We start from the raw sequence: 18,677 nt of genomic DNA, 5'->3' as shown, positions 1-18,677 counted from the left end.
CACTGGAACCTCTAAACCTGAAAGATGGTTGTTTGGGGAAATCCCAGCAGATCAGCTGTTTCTGAAATACTCAAATTAGCCCATCTGGCAGCAACAACATTAAAAGTCACCTTTCTTTTTATTCTGATGCTTGGTTTGAGCTTCAGCAGGTCACCTTGAATGCATCGAGTTGCTGCCATGTGATTGGCTGATTATAGATTTACTTAGATTAGGTATATATTAACAATTAGCTGAAAAGGTGTACCTAATAAAGTGGCTATAAGTATATACATGGCAGAAAATGAGTCCTCTCGAACCCTAAGGTGCTTATGGTGATTAAAATCTCCACCTCAGATGTTTCCAACACTGGCTGTTTACATGTTAATCACTCATTAATAAGTCAAACATTGTGTCATTTGAATGCAAGCCGTCCTGCTGAAGCCTTCTGCTGTTATAACAGCTTCACGTCCAGGTCTTGGCGCCGCACACTGATCCAGGCTGCGTGATTAGTGATGTTTGAAGCCTGCAGATGTGATCGGCGTGCAGTGACTCAGCTTTAGAAGACATCCCTCCAGATGCAGCAGCACTGAAAGTTTTGAAATATTAAAATTCAGATGCCTTCGCATAACACGCAGAGTCTCAAGAAGAAACTTTACTTTCAATTTTTAAAGCGGCATCTGAGGTGTTGTGAAGCTTTGGCAGAGGATGAAAGAAATGCTCAGTAACAGGAAAACGACCCAACCTCGGCTGGACAGATCAAATATAGATACGCTGCTTCCACTGTAACCATGATTATTTAATGTGCGTCCACAGTGTCTGCTCATGCTTTGAGCAACTTTACAGGGCCGCGGGAAGCAAACCACGACGAACCTCTCGGGTTAACCTACAAGCTCTTTGTCCCGCTGAAGTGTGCTTTAACCGCTCAGCTCTATTCAGCTGCATGTGGCGGTGGAGAAGCAGCAGCAGCGTTTCTCTGTTGCAGATTCTGCCCGAGCTGGATGGCAACACCATATAAAAATACCAGCGGGCTTCACCGATTGGCTGAGAGTTGTGAATGAAGCCAGCAAGCGACTGTAAACACGGGCGAATCTCGATGACAGAAACAAATAATTTTATTTGAAAAATATTTCACTGCTGATACATACAATACACTCATCATACTCATATATATTTGCATAAAGTATACTCTTAACATGATAATATTTAAAGATTTGATACATTATCGTCAGGTGGGGCAGGGAGATATCAACAAGGAGAACACTTTATTGTAGTGTGTAGAGTAGAAACACTTAAAACAGAAATAAACCCACTAGAACAGATACAGAGGGGACCTTGCCAGCTGCTGCCTGATTGGAGGAGGACGGCGGAGGCGGAGTCTGAGCCCGGCTTAAACTTAAGCGGCTGAGGTCCAAACAGCAGCTGGTGCTGCAGCTGCCACTCTCGCAGCATTCAGCCTCCTCAAATAAGGATTTCTTTTAAAAGCTGCTGCCACAGTTGGTCGATGTTAACATTGTCTGCCCACGTGGAAATAAAAAAGGGGACTTGTATTAGCCCAGCTTGTGTCTCACATGTATTTTCTTTGAAAGTTAAAAACAGAAAACCCATCATGAAAAAGTATTTTCCTCAAGTGTTAGCCCCGCCCACATCAAAAGTGTTCTAAGTTTGACAGGAAGCCTCGTGTTTGTATAAGAACGTGCTGGTCACTGTGAGAAGCTGAGAAGTTATACATCAGCCCTTTAAAGACCTTTTTCATGTTATACACAAGAACACCGTTTACTTTTGTTTATGCTTTGCAAATAGAGCGATGAAGAAAACTTCTTTTGTTTCTGTGTTTTTTATTCATTTACTTTTTTTAAATACATCTCTGGGATTTCGTCTTTCAGACTCAAATCCAGGCTTTATCGCTGCGCCTCCAAACCGGAGCCTTCATAATGTATTTATAATGCAGCGCCATTAAAAAAATATTTCCAAACATCTAATTAGATTTTTTTTTTGTTTCCAAAACTGATTTCAGAAAGTTAAAAGGCAAATCTGATTGTGTCTTTGCTTCTTTTGGTTTTTGTCATGTCTGCCTCTAATTTATCGGACAACACAAAGGCCTGGGGCTGTGACAGCAGAGAGGTGAAGAGGTCAAATTAGGGATCATCTTCATCATCGAGGGAAAAAAAAGTCTATTAAAAATCTCTCGTGACCCCCAGAAACTGTTGCAGGAAGTGATTAGAGATGTTGGTGAGCTCCATCTTCGTTACAAAGTCCTCTTTGTTCACCAGCAGTTAGTAAGGTAGTTTGAATTAACAGTTGGGTGAAACGGGCAAAAAAAAAAAAGAAGACCAAATTTAAGAGTAAATGCAGTCTGGCAAGTCTGCAAATAAATCAGCTGAGAGGTTTTTTGGGGGGTTTTTCAGCTTCTTTTAGCCCCACCCAGGCTGGTTAAAAAAGGGGGTGGATCCTTCTGTGGGTGGTGTAAAGTAAAGCCCAAAGAGCCCATCCAGTCCCCTCTGCTGAGAACACAGTTCAACACAAGACTGAGAGGCTGAAGGATCAGTGAGGGGGTGAGCAGGTGGAGACCCTGTAACCCAAGCTTATTGGTTTTTATGTTAGCAGGCTGACGCCGCGTCGCCTCCCGCATTGTCAATAAAATGGCAGTGAAGAACATTTCCTCATGGAGGAGCACTTGAACAGTCCTGGTTTGCTGTCGAGCACACCGAGTGTGCCCGCCCATACAGCTGCTGCTCCCACCGGACTCAATTAACCACCTTTTCCCCCCATTAAAGCCTCGTTCTTTGTTCTGACAGCTGTCAGAGCTTCACTCCAGCTGTTCGCTCCTCTCCTGCGGAGCGCTCGCTGCAAACGCTCAGAAGCCCACCAGAGATAAACGAGCAGGAGGCCGTCCACGAGGAGGAACAGATCTTCGCTGATGGTCTTTTTTTTTTATTATTATTCCTTTGACCTACAATGCTGGAGTCTTTCAATCTATGCACCAAGACTGTCTTATATTCAGAGCTGGTTTATGGGTCTCCCTGTGGGACTGTGCTGCTCGATTAGGTTCAGTGCAGTTTCACCCGTGTTTATAGGCCTTGTTTTTGAAATAATGAATGGTGGGAGTAGATTTACACTTTTTAGCCTTTTTGGTCCAATAGAAATCAAAACGTTTATGACAGATTGGAGATTTTCAGTTGGCTAAGCTGATTAAGGACTGAGCTTGACTCTCATGCAGCACGTCGGAGCTGCAGACGCTGCCGACATTCTCTCAAGGTTTGGGTCTTGGATCGGTTGGGTTTTTCCCTCCTCTTTCTTCTTCGGGGAGAAACTTAACGCAAATAAAAGATTTGGCACTTTTTTTCTTTTTTTAAATAGATGGCTTCAGTAGTTTGGACTTAAGATCACTACTGAGCACCAGTCATTTAAAAAGCTTCAGTGGTGAAAGGAAAAAGCTTAACGTTGGTTAATAAAGCATCACTTGCCAATAATGCAAAGATTTAAAACTGCAAGTGCAGCAGGCGAGCTGGGAACTCAGTAAAGATGACGCTGAAAAAATACGATTCTGGAGTCTGCTCGAGTCTGAGTGATGCAAATTTGTCACAAATTACGAACCAAACGGACCTTCGAGGCTTTGCAATCAGTGAGTGTGAGGATCTGTGTGGATGTCTGCTCGCCTGCCTGTTCTCTGTGACCACATGGACTCATCTGTGGAGAATCTACACTACACTGCGTCCACGCCCGTCTACCTGCAGAGAGCATTTGGATTGGTATGAGGAAGAACCGCTCTGTGGGCTGAAGAGAAAGACTAAGTTCTAAAACAAGAACCAGAGTATTAAAACCACTGCAGCCACTGTCCGCTTTTATTCTGCATCTTTTATGTTCATACGCAAGCAGACAGTGGCAGTACCATCGACTACGTCATGTTATTACTGCAGCCGTGTGGCGTTTGGTCCTTGGTGTGTGAGTTTAGACCCGTGGCTGTGTTTAGTCCCTCTTAAATCTATCCACGATCCCGAGGCTGTTCTAATCGCCTGCTTTATTTCACCAGCGCCTTTTAAATAGACGGGAACACGTGACGCAGGGAACCCCGACCTAACGGAGCTCTGCACACCCGTCTCGCTTACTGCTGGGATTTTTATTATATTTGCAATGTTTCAACTTATCCCTCCTTCTTCCGTATAGGAAGCATGTCTGCATTCACTAGAAAATAACAGTAAAAAGATCAGTTTGATTTATAAGCAAGGCCACACAGGCCAACCTGTTAAACCTTACTGGTCTGTTTCTCAACACACACACACAGGCACACGCACAGGGATCCTCAACCCAACAACCCCCCCCTCAATTCCAGCGCTTTCGCCTTTTTTTTCTAGCTTCCTAATGCCTCTCTCAGAAGCACTGCAGGCTGTTTGAGTGAACACAGAAGGAAACTGAGAAGTTCAGTATTTCTGAGGAAACAGACGAGGATGAGCAGCTTGGAGTAAAAGTTTGCGTAAACTCTGGAAACAGCAGCTGGGCGGTGCCTTCCAAAACAATTCAGTCTTTACAAAAAAGAAGGAAGAAGTTAAATACATGAGATACACCTGGTAGTGGAATTTTGGGAATAAAGGTCCTCTGAGTATCTTCTGTTGTGTGTTCACGTCCTCGTGCTTGTACAGTATCCTACAGGGAAACCTCAGAGACAGGGGGCTCACCACCCAACACAACACCATTAAACTTCTGCCACCGTCTCGAGTGTCTTGGGGGAGGGGAGGGGGGCCTTCTGTTAATTTGCGTTGATGGGGTAGAGAGTGAAGGAGCATTGACATGTCAGCACCGCCGTTGTTAGAGAAATGGTTTCTCACCGTGGCAACGTTAGAAAACCAGCACTGGAAAAATTAGCATCTTAACAGGATCTCAGCTCCACCTGCAGGGAATGACGAACCAAAAACTTGGGGGTGAAACCTAACGGCCATCCAGTCTGATGGACACCTAAAGAGAGAGGATCTCCTCTGTATCTACAGAGCGTTTTTTTCTTCCTTTTTTTGTTAAGATGGACATTTTTGCGGTGCCGTCATGCACACAGGTTGGAAAACGTGGCAACCAGACGTCGACCCCACGTCAGCAGCTCCGGCTCGTCCCTCCCAGCTTCCTCACAACGGCCAGGGTAGGTCGCTGAAGTCGACGGGCCCCCCGAGGCCAGCGTCCGCCTCCAGCAAGGACATAATGACAGCCATGGCCGCCTCGTCGTTGCTGGGGCTGCTGGAACCGGGCTCATCCATGATGTCTATGCTCAGGTGGGAGTTGTCACCTTTACAGAGAGCAACTTGTTAAGAAGATGACTGATGAAGAGGTCATAATCATAAAATGACAGATTTACTCAGTGACTTACTCATGATGGACTGGTTGGAGTAGGGGTAGCCAACAGAGTCGGGTCCAGGAAGCATCCCCGTGCTTTGCAGCTCGGGCGTCCCGCCGTTCTGAATCTGCAGAGACGACATGAGTAAACATCAGTTCAACGTAAAAACATTGAACTTGTTCAGTGAGAGCGAACACTGAGGTTCGCGGAAGCATGAACTTGTATACACATGTTAAACTGTTAAGCAGCATTTTTATCATTATTAAAACAGGATAAAATAATTTTGTACATTTTGATCTTCTGGGTTTGTTCTAGGGGCATTTTTTTCAGGTTTTAGACAGACCCATGAAGTTCCTGCACTATAAATACTAAGATTAGACCAGACGAGTTTGGTGTTTCAACAATGCAATTATGTCTAAAGTAGAGACGAGGACAGTTATTCTGTTAGGGTAGTGCAGGAGCTAGAGCAGTGGTGTCAAACATGAAGCCTGGGGCCCAGAGTTGGCCTCTGAAAGACTCCAGCCCACTGGATGGCTCTGAAAAATGTGAAAGAGTGCATAGATTTGAAGTTTTAACAGTTTTTACAACTTCTCCTAATGATAAAGAACCCCGATTAATTGCCATTCACACAGCAAAGTAATTAGGTAATAGATAAACACTTAAATGACATAAAGTTCCTGGTTTTTCCGTATTTACTATATAAAATTATGATTTTTACATTAAGTACACAGGACATTTTCTCTGAATTAACAAAAATGTAATATTTTACAATTTCAGGACCATCTGGGCAAAGAACTACCAGAACCTTTTCTGTAATTATACACATTTATCGTGTAGTCTAAGGAGCTTCTTGAAGATGATTCACCTCTCATCTGAGAAGTGAATCATCTTCAAGAAACTCAGACTACGATGACCTGAATGACTAAGAACCATCACAGACATTCATCGTGTAGTTTCACTGATTCAGCTCACTCAGAGTCAGAGTCTGGATTTGGCCCACATTGTAAAAGGAGTCTGACATCCCTGCCCTGGAGGGTCAAACTGTTTAATTTTATCCTAAAATAAATAAATGTGCATGACAACAGAGAGATGACAATACCGAGCAAGTGATTTACAGAATTATTTTATTAGTAGTGACTTTTAAAGACACCATCTCAAAATAAAGGACATCTAAAGACTTTATTTTTCACGTTTTATTTACAGATATATGAATATTTTTTTTAAATGTCCTGCAGGAACCCCGAGCACGTGGCCCTCACCACAGTGCACGTTCACAGAGAAGCACACAAATTCAACTGCTTTCAGGTCAATTAGGTGTGTGTGTGTGTTACCTTCTTGCCCCCTGGGGAGCAGGTGTCGGGTGGAGGTGTGCTGGTAATATTCAGAGGGCTGGAGCCACAGCTGGAGGGGGAGGAGCCTCGAATCCTGATAGGGAGAAACAGATAACAGCAGTGTTTCTGAATCAGATCTAGGCTGTCTCCAATCATCTATTCCTGTATTCACACTCGCCATTTTGAATGAACTGAAAAGTACAAGTACATGAAACACAACAAGTACACCATTCCAGGTACTCGTAGAGTCAATATCAAGTACCAACACGATGCTAGTGCTACAATAAGCCTATTTATTTTGTGACTATGTTAATTGCTCTCAAACACTTAAAGAAAGGTTTTTCCATTGCATGTATGCTGATCCTTTGTGGTTTCTTCTCCTAGCAACCAGTGCAGCGCTGAGGTATCACACACTAAATACAAGGGAACTGAACAGATTATACCTGAAACAGCTCTGTGAGTCCAGATCAAACATACTTCAGATTTAAATATCAGGTCGGTAAATCCCTCGTCATGGTTGGAGAGACTCTACGAGGTTTGCAGCTGGCAACAATAATTTGTTTTCCTGCCTCAGAACCTGCACCAGGTGGAGAATGTCTTCATGCTGCTCTCTTATGTGACATGCCAGAGCAGAACAAGGACGACTAATCCTCTGTGTATTTGCTAAAGAGGCAGCCAATTATTGCCTTGTTATTTTTTTGTCCTAAAGGATAAAAGAAAATGTGCATGTTCACACGTACTGCATGAGTAATTACACACACGCGTGTATGTATCGCTGCATCAGGCATGAATTCATGTGGTCTGCAAATTTGACCAGTCTCAGAAGGTCAAACAGCATCTTTCCCTAAAATGCCAAAAAATCTTCCAGCACATGAAAACCCCAAATAAAAAAAGTCCCTCTTCTATCAGCCTCACTGAACACAATCATTTTTCAGAACTGCCATAACAATCGGGCGATCATTTATCAGCAGAGACAGTCTGTGGTATTTTGGCTGGGTTTCATCATCAGCCTTGAAGTTTCACAAAGCGAGGAGAAGAGCCTGCAGCGCGAACACACTGTCCTACTTTAGACAGCACAGAACATGTGCCTATTCTCCATTTTATTGTAACCTGACATTTGAAATGATTCAGTGCAGAAAAATGAGGTAAAATCCTGCATATGGTTTGTCATATACTCACCTGCCAGTGTGTACAGCTGGCTTGTAATACCTGATAATTCATTCTCTGTGTCACCTCTATCAGCATGATCTGAGTAAGAAACTAGGCCACGGTGATTTTCCATTAGAGCACTAACGCTGGTTTTCTGCTCGACTGGTTTGAGATTGTAAAAACCACAGAAATTCTCCTATTCTCACCTCTGGATCTCCATCACTTCCTCAGCAATCATGCGTCCAATCTTCCCAGCTCCCGCTCTTGTGCCGCCGGGGATACCAGGCACCGTCTGCAGCGCCCGCCTCCCCCCACCTACCAATCAGCAGCAATCAAGAGAAGAAGAATGTATGCACTGTGAAGAATAACTGTGGACATGGGCTGATGTTTTTGATAAATAAGCAGGGAGTGAAAGAATGAAGGAAGTCATTTACCCTCTGAGGTCAGGACGCTGTCCATACTCTGTGGAGAGGCAGCAGACTGAGGGTAATCTGATCCCTCCATCATAGGACACCTGAAGAAGGGGGGGAAAGCGCACAGGTGATGTACCCGAGTCTTCAAAGAGCCAAAATATTTTTGTTTATAGCTTAAAAACTTCCAGGTAAAGCAAATAAAATGCGTTTTCAGATACTTACGACACCACAGTGTTGGTAGACACGATGTACTCCACCTCCTTGGTCCAGGGGTTCATAAAGCTGAACCATCTGCTTCTTAACGTGATGAAGGAGCCATCTTTGATCTTGAACTTGTAACAGTTGGTGTTGATCTTCTCCCTCATCTGTAGCACTGTGGACATTTGCGATACATTCGCAGTGAGCACACGCATTCATTCATTCACATCTTCTCTATTAAACTCTAACAAGGATTCTAGAGGTTTCTCAGAAGGCACCTTGTCTATGACATTCTGCCAGGTGGCTGATGTCGTCCTGGTGGAAATACTCATAGAAGGAAGTTCCCAGCAGCTCCTGGGGTAGGTAGGCTAGGATGGCTGTGGCTCTGGAAGAACACACAGACACAAAGAGGATTGTTCGCTTGCAGCTGCTGGTGAGAGTCTTAATTATGGGCAACAAAGGTTTTCTAAGATAGTGAATCACCCAAAAACAGATCACTGTGTCCTGAAACCTCACTGCACTTAATGCACTGAGCAAGAATAAAACTCATTTAACTGAAAAGCTTTTCATCTGTACTAAAGGCCGGTTGTAACACAGCACCAAGGTAAAACAGTGTGTACTGAAACATAATGTGTTCATCTAAACAGCTAAAATTAAAAACTCAAAAATCACCGCATCCTAAACAGGGGTGTATTTGACTCCATCGTGTTTGTTGCTAACAAAGGCTGTGCTAAATGACACAGCGCTGCAGGTAAAAGCAGACTATTTGTGGCTCTACTCTGACATTTTATGCACTACAAGTTATTTCGATTTCTCTGAATCCATATTTCCTCACAGCTCTCACCCCTCCATCCTTCAGGAGGCAATTTCATATCAAACTCTCATATCAAAATTACAGTCTGTTCAATTTTTGGCCATTTTATCCTTTTATTATCCAATCTTTTGCTCTCTAAATATATCAACAAGCAGGCGGACTCTGAGGATAAGCTGAGGGAAATGAGACCTTGAAAATCATGTGAGTATGCAAGCAGCTGAACTTTACTGTCCTGTCACATAAATCAAGACGAGGTGACCTATTCGGCTCTCCCCTTTTGCCTCTCACCTCTGGTCAACGAAGACGAACTTGCCGTCGATGGCGTGCCGGGAGACGTACTCTGTCGGCTTCACCCTGATGTCTGCCAGGCTGGGCTGGGGGACGATGTGGGGGTGCAGGCGGCCGATGGCCACCAGGCAGCTCAGGTTGCAGCCCTCGTTGTCGGGTTCATTGTCTTCGTCGAGACCCATCTTGGTAGGTGGCCAGCTCTTCAAGTAGCCTGTGCTGTGGATAGTGCAGAAGCTCTTACGGTCCGCTGTAATGAGAGTGAAGAGACGCGAGAGAGAGGCGTTAAAATTTGAAATAAGCAGGGCCATCTTAGTGGGATACCGTCACCATGCTGTGGGGTATGATGGAGCATTTTTTACAGTTCACTGAACTGAATGTGATGGGGATTTATTTTTGATTATGAACCCACATCTGAACAGTTTGGCTGATTGATTCAAAATCTCTTACAAAACGCTGAGGAAGCCACAGCAGTGATGCAGTTACAGCTAATTATCAAATACAAATCAAAACACTAGGCTGAACCCTTGAAGACAAATCATACGGTCGTCCCTGCAGGATTAAAGGATCACAGTTAATCAGCTAGTGCTGTGTGGACTTTGGCCTGTACCCTCTTTAAACTATTTTTGACAAATGAGCCCATCTGTGATTTTCAGGGCTGTTTATTTCTTGCTCTTTGCCATAAAACTACAAGATTAGAAACTACAAGAACCTCCTGCCTGGCAACTTCATCTTCAACAGCCTTTGTCCAGTATATCTGCCATCCTTCCTCTGCAAACGCCCAAACCATCTGGAACACCTTTCCACTCTCTATGAAGACGGGAGTACTTCTCCCATCTCCTCAACACATGTTACACAAGTAAAATACCTTCTTGGCGGTTTCACTTCTGTAGCTGTACTGAACTTTGCAGCCCCCCCCCCATGTAACACAGAGAAGTGTGTCTCCATGAACGTTAACTGCTAACATTTTTTAACATGAACTGTGACAATCAGCTGCATGTATGTGCCTGCAAATGTTCCTCTGATTATAAAAGACGTTTTACACTCCAGTTCCTCAATAAGCTACTAAGTAGCTCCAAACGCAGCCAGCCATGTTTTCATTTGCTCTTAGACCAGTGGAGCAGATGCTGCAATGTATTCCAGGAAAATCTTCTTATATTGACTGATCGAAGTGCAAATGTCCCGTGCGTCACTTTCCGACGAGGAAAATTGAGCGACCCAGGCTCCGTTCGTGTCTTGTTCTAAACCTTTGATTTTTAATCTTAAAAACTCGAGTCCAGGCGTGATGTTACACTGCACTCCAATGTGTTCCAGCTAATTCACCACGGCTGAAACCACCGTCTGCCAAGCTGACTCAGACTGCTTTCAGCCCTGACCTGCTTGGCACACAGCTAATGAAGTGTGATATAGAGGTTGCCAGAACAGCCCAGGTGCAACTTCCAAATAAGATTCACACAAATCAGAATTTGGTCAGTTAAATGTGATTCAGCAGGTCCCATGTGTTGTTGTCGTTCATATTTTTTTACTTGATTAATGGGCCATCACGTGTTTCTGTTCAAATTAAACTACCTCAGTGCTTCTTAATTGCAACATAACATTTTCTTGTAGTTTGTGATGTTGTTAAATGATAGTCTGGTTCTTGCTCAGAGTTCAAATTCATTTTTGGCTTTAGCCGTTTTTGTGTTAACTTTTACTGTTTGGACCAACTCTGCAGAAATGAGCCGGAGGCAGAGCGTGACACCAGCAGAACCAAACTGTTTTCTGTATGATTTAATCAGCCTTACACACTGTTGCGGATCAATTTTGGCCCGCCCACTCTACCTTACAGTGTTACTTCATTGAGATTTTTAGGCATTTGCTCAGCACAGCTGAATCTTAAGGTCCAACCACATCATTACATTCAGGGTGAGGTCTGGACTTTTACTGGCCCATTGCAACTGTTCATCAACAACAAAGCAAACTGTTAAGGTAGTTAGGCCAAAGTTCACTTTAATGAGAACGTTGTCATCTTGCGAGAATAAAAATCCATCTTCACATTTTCACTCTGTGGATCTCTTCACAATAAAAGTCCAACTGAAGTAATCGTAAGAGTGAAGAAACAGCTTGATACTTTTCTTTCCAGCCACCCAGCTGTAGATTTGCTGCTGTGCAGGGGATCGCTGTCGTGTCACACGACCCAACTTCGTCATTTCCAAGCTTTATTAAGGGGCAGACGGCCTCAGATATGTCTCTAGAATACCTATGTATACAGCTGAGTTCATGATCTTTTTCTAAATATAATGTTATGAACTTTAACAGTTAACATGTTAACTGAGGCCTGTAGAGCCGGAGATGTAGCTCCTGGGTTATTTGTAGTGCCTTTGAGCATTGCACAGTCTGACCTTGGGGTGAATTCTGGAAAGATTATAGCGTTATGTTATCACCCTCCTGAATGCTCCATAGAAGCAAACTGCACAACTTCTGCTTTTACAGAGGTAGTCATTCTTGCTCATCAGTTTGTCAAGTGCATTTGATTATCAGCACCTGGCTTCTTCTTCCCCTTTAAATTATAGAAGCAGTTAATAAAGATCATAAAGATTCCGGCAAAAATCTTCATCTGACTTTACCGAGCAACCGCCTATCAGGAAAAAAAGGCCCTGCGCCTCAGGTTTCAGCTCCTCTCATCTACAAGTGCAGCGCATGTTGTTTGCAGATAAGCGCTCGCAGTCTCACTCAACTGAAAGCATCTTTGATTGATGCTTCATAGCTCTGACTTTCAGAGGCAGCCCTATTTTCAAAGATTATCACTGGTGAGATTCTTTTATGGCGTGTAAGCTTTGCTGATTAATTAAAAGGTTTTCAAATGAATAAATAAACTCTGTCCTCTCATCGGGTAATAGGATGCATTCATACACAGAAAACACATCATTCAAATAACTACTTAAACACAAAAGAAATACCTGAAACATGAATAAATAATCACTGCTCCATCATTACTGTTATAGCTTCCCCACCTGAGCCCTCATGCATTACCGAAATAGGATGCATCTATTTTAGCCAGTTCTAGTATAAAAGACAAGAAAAAAGCTGATAACTGTCAAATGTATCGTTTTCATTATAATATGAAAAATTTGAATAGTTAAACTAACAAAAGCCGACCAAAAATTTAACCTTTTCAAGCACTAAAATCTAAGCAGACAGGTCTTTCTCTAGAATTTGTTTTTGACAATATAGAGCGGGTAAATAAAGGTTAAATAAACACCATGCTCTCATGCCAACTGAGGTGCAATTCCTTGTTATGAAAAGGATGTGAACCTAAAAATAGAAGAACAGGAACACCAGGAAATGAGGGCTTTTGGTTTCATAAGGAGGTGATGGAGATATTTACAAAGCACTGTGTGAGATGTAAATAGAGAGGAGAGAGAAGCCGCTCCAAAGGTCTCTTAAGACACGGGATGCAAAACACTGCTGGCTTCATCGAGCTGATATAGTGGAAGCTCTCCGCAATTCAGACGTGGCTTATTTTTATGTTAATGCTCCTCACCCGTTCTGTCAGACGATGTGGGAGAAACGAGCCACAGCAGCAATACCTTTTACCCTTTAGGCCTGACAGTGATGTAAAATGCTTGAAATTAGAGTTTGTTTAATACGACGATACTTTGGTAATTACAGATGCTACATCCTACATGTAGTCATGATGGTGCATCTACACCCTTAGATAATTGTTAAGGGAAAAACACACCATGTCATTTATTGTTAGATCCTGACCAGTCCTATCTCTGTGTCAAGGGTAATTAAGTTCTTGCTGTAGTGCTGCGTGCATAAATGAGTGCATCCTTCTTTATTTAGAGATGCTTGCACACGGACCCTGCAGGTATGTCATTAACTTAGAATAAAGAGTTTTAGAAGCAACTGGGAACAACAAACTAACTTCAGCTGTTACTTTTTGTCAGATCTAGACACCAATCTCCAAAAGAGTAAGTGGTAACTTGACTGCACGTGCTTCATAAGATTGCTGTCACAGCTTTTCACAAGGCTGTGATCAGTCCACCCATACAGAAACAGCACTGACAAGCAGAGACATCAGATTTACAGAAATGAGTGGATGTCAGAAAGGGACCAGAGAGCTGATAAGCACAGAGCTTTTTCAGGTGGTGCTCTGACAGAGAGGAAGGTTGTCAGGTTTTAATGAAGACGATGGCACGCTACCTTTTTTCTTAGAGCAGGTGGAGGGAAAGTCTTTATCTTCTACTTTGACAGACTGCCTGTTGCACTTCATCCTGCAGAAAAATGACCGCCTAGCTCCAGAACAGAGTCTAGAAGGACCGGGGGTGATGTCCGTCTTCACAGGAAGACCAGCTGCAAAAATAAAGGAAAGAAAATAATCAGTCAACAGAAAACGACTATTCTTTCAAGCCTCAGCAATTTTAGAAAGAAGGACTTGCACACAAATAACAAAGGAAACGCACATGTGGAAAATAAATCCATTTGGAGCTCTTGGTTGCATTTTCTATTCTTAGTGCCTTGAATGATGCACACTTCCCCTGTTTTACCTCCAGCTGTGTTTGCCATCGTTAAATCAACAGGCTTTTCCTTTGAGAAAATGCACTGACTGTTTCTAGCCTTCAGTTCCCTATATGGGGTTCCTTTTTCACACCATTTGGTGTGACAGATTTTAACGGCATTGACCAAACTCTTGGCTCTACAAAACAGATTACACACGTCCATTTTTGCTTACTTTTAGCATCGATGAGTCTCTCTCGTGGGGCTGTATCAGAGGACGACAGCTGCTCTTTGACCTTGGCGATGTCCTTGGGGTGAAGGTAGTCAAACAGGCTCTGACCTATCAGGTCATTCTTGAGAGGAGAGAGAAAGATGAATAAATTTGAATTGTTTAATTTGTGGAATTTCAAATTAGGATGGATAGACAGATGTTTGCTGGCTATGAATTGTCCACTTGTTTGTGTAGTAATAGTGATTGAGCAGATTCACAGCATCCTTCTTTTGCTTTGTAAAGGACCTAACGCATGCCTGTCGCAGATCCACAGTAAAGCCTTTTAAGGTGGCTTAAAAATCATCCACCATTAACAAAAAGATCCCTTCATTCCTCAGGCTGTCAGCGTACCTGGCTGTAGTTGAGAATCTTGTACACGGATTCAGAAACAAACAGGATCTTGCCACGATCGCATCCGACCACAAACAGGAAGCCATCAGCAGCCTGCATTATTAAACAGAACGTTAAAAACTGGATTAAAAGTTCATTTCTGGAGGTTTTTCCCCCCCTTTGTATAGTTATAAAAAGAACCTTAATTATTTTTGATTTTTCCACTCACCCTTAGTATCAAGTGCTTCAGTTCATCATCTGAGAGGAAGGAAGGCTTGTAGTTTGCCTCTGTGTACGGGTTGGCTGCACCTGCACACAACATTAAAACACACGCAGGTCACACCTGTGACTATTCAGACTGCACATGCACACATAAGAGCATTTTTAGAAAGCTGTATGCTCCCACTTAATCTTATTTGCTTTGAGCTGCCCGTTCCCCGATTAGGGATCCATCATCAATTATCTTCTTTATTTGTCACCTGATCAGTAAAAACCTCTCACGTTTCCCATGTTTATGAATATGTTTCGTTGTTTAATCTTTATTTAACTGGGATGGAAACCCTCAGGTCCTCAACAGCGCATATTTCACATGTTAGTACAAAAACTGATGCGAGCAAGTGTTTGAATGAGAAGACTTTTCACTTCGTTGCCTCCCCAACCCTCCCAGTTGATTCTAACCTCTGAGCGTCTTCATGTGTTGGACAGCCATCCGGAGGACTGTCAGTTTATCCAGCTTGCGGGACATGGCATTGCAGGTGGGCACCAGTGACGCCAGCTCATCGATGAAGCTGTTCATCTTGTCTCTGCGACGTTTCTCAATCTGGCTATGGGCCTCTCTGTGCAGGAGAAGACATCAGACATCAAAAAAGTGTCAATGAACAAAGTCATTTTCCACCCATCTTGCTGGCAGAAATCCACAGTAAATAATAATAAACCAGCTTGGCTGAACTTTACCTGCTCTACAAAATACAAACTCCTAGCACCTTATCCAACAGATTCCACTGTCTACGCATTCATAGTCCTGTCTAACATGATATAAATCAGCTAGCAAGACGCAAAGAAAACAGCCTCAAGAGACATGAAGAAATCCAGTTTTTGTTGTTCTGCCGATCCTCCACGACTATAAGGTTATATCCTTCCTGCTTGTCTGCTCTCGCTTTGCACAGAAGCAGCTATAAAAGAGAATTCTTTCCATGTAAGAGAAAGACAGCTTGGCTTTAGCAATTAGGTTTGCTTTTACAGTCCCCTTCCACATAATGCTTGGATCTATACACTTCAATGTATAAAGTTTCTTATTATCAGTGTGCACAAAGATCTCTCTGTCCCCATCCACAGAGTGACATTTAATTCATGCAAGGGAGCTTAGCAGGTAAGGGGGAATGGGAGAGAGAGAAAGAAAAGGAGTGTTTATACCTGGCATTCTTAATCCTGCCCTGTTGGTCACTGAAAAGACAAAACAGAGAAAGAATTAGAGAGAGAAATTAGAGAGGACTGAAGGGTTTGATTGTTAAATTAATGCGATAGCACATACTTTAAAAGGGCAGCAAGAGGGCAAATCTGATGACTAATGCAGTACAAACATGACACATCTCTTTATCTCATATTTACAGTTAGGAAAAAAGAGCAACAACAAGGAAAATGTCCACTCCACTCTACAGACACACCCAGACGATGACTTCATAGTACATGCAAATGATTCCTTGACTTTCCAAAAACAATTAGGACGAGTTAAACTCGTCTAAAAAGTCAGGAGACTGACTTTATTTTGAGATAAAGCATCTCTCCAAACTCGGCGTTGTCTGTGTCTTTTTTGGGTTATTTCTGCTAGTGGAAGATTTGTCTAATCCAGTGTGTGGCGAGCACTTAGTTCAGTAAAACCAAAGGGTTAAGTAATACATCCAAAGCCCCTTAAGTTGCTATGTAACGTGACTACGTCATTCACTCTCCTTCAGGCAGCACTCCCTACTGCACCCCCAGCTGAACTGCAGACATGTCTGTACAGTAGTGAAATGGTTCTCCTCGATTGGCTTTGGTGTCACAGTGCAGTGTGCAAGAGATTTTCCCCTGGAGAGTAACATGCATTACAGCAGCTGTAGTAGTTTATGATACTTTTCCTGTGCAGCTTATTACATTCATTCAACTTTGCTTTAACTTTATGAACATTTCTGCGAAAAATTATTTTAATACACCCATCACTGCCTTTCTTTCCCTGTTAAGTGAAATTAAATTGCACTGATGACGTCCGATGCAATAAAATGATCGAACATGCAGTCCTAACATGGTGAAAAACTCTGACGTGTCAGATTTGGTCATATAGATCATGGCAAAAGTCCTCGTGGCGGAAAACTTAAACATCTTTACTGGGTGTTTATTACCCGATCGTTCTCTACTGTGCTCTAAAGGACAAACCTTGGAATCTGTGTAATATTCAGAGCAACATGGATTTTTATTCTAGTAAGAGCTGCTGTTGTTAAAAATAACATCTCTCAATACTCTGAGCAGCATCCAGTGTAAAACCTCCATTCACCTCCTCTGTGTTTATGTGGGCACTGAAACATCCAAATACAGATCTCTGAGATTCACAAATGTGAGTGTGAAAACACGAACGTTATGATTTGGCTCAACGGACCCTTTAAGTTGAAATCAACAGGGAACCCAATCGTGCCAGAAGCAGGATATTTCAAGAGCAATAAACAGACACATCCAGCAGATTAAAGCTCTATCACCATGGCAATAATGGCGCCTTACCTGCCCAGTTTATCTTTATCTGGGTCCATGTCACTGAGAAGGAGAAAACAGGAGATATAAGTTTCAGCAAGACCACAGGAACACATTCAAATAACCAGAGCACTTCACAAAGGGTTCACTGGGTTGAGTAGGTTTGCTTTTCAGTCTGTTCAATATTTCATGGTGCAAAAGATTATGTGTGAGGGTTCAGTGGCATTTCAGGCTGATTAATTGAGTTTGCTAGATCTACTAACATCGAGTCAGGTTTGAACTTACTCAAATGAGAAGCCATCAATTCTGCAAAGAAACACAAATTTATCAATCAATTTTTTGTCACTGAATGATTCAGATCATTATGTTTTTTTTAAACAACGTGTAAAGTGTTAGCAACATTGGCTAACAGTGTTTAAGGACACAAATGTTATGAATATTGTAGCACACCTGCACTAATGAATGCAAAAGACTTTGTGTCTCCATAATCAGACATGGTTAATAGGACCAGAAACACTCTGTCTATCTAGTCATTTCACTTTATCACTTCTTCCCATAATTCTCAGTCTGTATATTTTTCCCCTTTCTCTGTGCACCTTATTGCCAAGAATAAATTCAAGGTCTATTTATGTGATGTTACAGTTACCACTGCTGGTAAGTCAAGCAGTAGTAGCAAATATGTTTATATTACCAATAAAGTGAGCATTTGAGCTTCTCTTTCTTCCTTGTCTACTTACTGGTAGTCGGTGGTGCTGCCTTTCCTTTTGCGGGTGTAGTCCATGCCAGGCGTGCTGATGGAACTGGAGATGAGGTCAGTGGAGCTGGGGGACATGAAGTCGGTCATTGTAGACGAGATGTCCATCCTTTGGTCTGCCATCAGGTCATCTGCACAGCACAATGAGACACTGAGCTTAAAAACAGACATCTCTCTGTGTGCGGATTTAAGGCCTTTATACACAGTGTCACAAAAAAATAAATAAAAAAATAAATAAAAATAAATAAATAAAAACCCCCAAGATTCCATTCTTTTGTTGGTTTGTTTTTGGGGTTTTTTGTAGGTACGAACTGGTCGTGTAAAGCGTATACACACTGAAAGCAGTCTGTTTTTGTGAAAAATGCACTGCAAAAGTTGGTGTTTTTCCTTCATTTATTTGTCACCACATTTGTGGCTTTACCAGTGCACAAGTGTTTCACCAAATTTAAAAAAAATACTACATACACATTTTTAGTAACCATTTTTATTTCACCGGCTGCTGAAGCTACATAATCTTAAGACAAACTGGCAACCTAGTAAACCACACTGCCAAACCAGAATAACAATAGTTGACAACTTTCTTTGTTGTGACTCTTTCTGGGTGACTCTGCAGTGGTTATCAAGCCGCCTGCCTGC

General features: G+C 42.5%; 1 protein-coding gene across 4 annotated transcripts in view; it reads right to left on the bottom strand.

Annotated features, from left to right (window-relative positions):
• Nucleotides 1-1,073: 1,073 nt before the first annotated feature.
• Nucleotides 1,074-18,677, bottom strand: part of LOC146706563 (basic helix-loop-helix ARNT-like protein 1) — a 30,947-nt gene continuing 13,343 nt past the window's right edge. For 2 of the 4 annotated variants that reach the window (XM_085464763.1, XM_085464764.1), the window contains exons 4-20: nucleotides 18,025-18,172; nucleotides 17,573-17,593; nucleotides 17,318-17,350; nucleotides 15,983-16,012; nucleotides 15,248-15,405; nucleotides 14,799-14,878; nucleotides 14,591-14,683; nucleotides 14,204-14,321; nucleotides 13,675-13,824; nucleotides 9,490-9,736; nucleotides 8,666-8,772; nucleotides 8,412-8,562; nucleotides 8,211-8,290; nucleotides 7,983-8,091; nucleotides 6,628-6,721; nucleotides 5,330-5,423; nucleotides 1,074-5,248 (exon numbers count right to left, since the gene is read on the bottom strand). In XM_085464763.1, the coding sequence (XP_085320889.1) occupies nucleotides 5,091-5,248; nucleotides 5,330-5,423; nucleotides 6,628-6,721; nucleotides 7,983-8,091; nucleotides 8,211-8,290; nucleotides 8,412-8,562; nucleotides 8,666-8,772; nucleotides 9,490-9,736; nucleotides 13,675-13,824; nucleotides 14,204-14,321; nucleotides 14,591-14,683; nucleotides 14,799-14,878; nucleotides 15,248-15,405; nucleotides 15,983-16,012; nucleotides 17,318-17,350; nucleotides 17,573-17,593; nucleotides 18,025-18,172 (1,871 nt within the window). In that variant the 3' untranslated portion in view covers nucleotides 1,074-5,090. Of the gene's footprint in view, nucleotides 5,249-5,329; nucleotides 5,424-6,627; nucleotides 6,722-7,982; nucleotides 8,092-8,210; nucleotides 8,291-8,411; nucleotides 8,563-8,665; nucleotides 8,773-9,489; nucleotides 9,737-13,674; nucleotides 13,825-14,203; nucleotides 14,322-14,590; nucleotides 14,684-14,798; nucleotides 14,879-15,247; nucleotides 15,406-15,523; nucleotides 15,950-15,982; nucleotides 16,013-17,317; nucleotides 17,351-17,572; nucleotides 17,594-18,024; nucleotides 18,173-18,677 lie in introns of those variants that run through there. The other 2 variants (XM_085464765.1, XM_085464766.1) reach the window with 2 other exon arrangements.

The sequence above is a fragment of the Copadichromis virginalis genome, linkage group LG7, assembly GCF_057382275.1.
Source record: "Copadichromis virginalis isolate Kocher_CV1m ecotype Utaka linkage group LG7, C_Virginalis_male_GT1.1, whole genome shotgun sequence".
Taxonomy (NCBI): domain Eukaryota; kingdom Metazoa; phylum Chordata; class Actinopteri; order Cichliformes; family Cichlidae; genus Copadichromis; species Copadichromis virginalis.
This window is presented reverse-complemented; position numbering and strand designations above follow the sequence as displayed.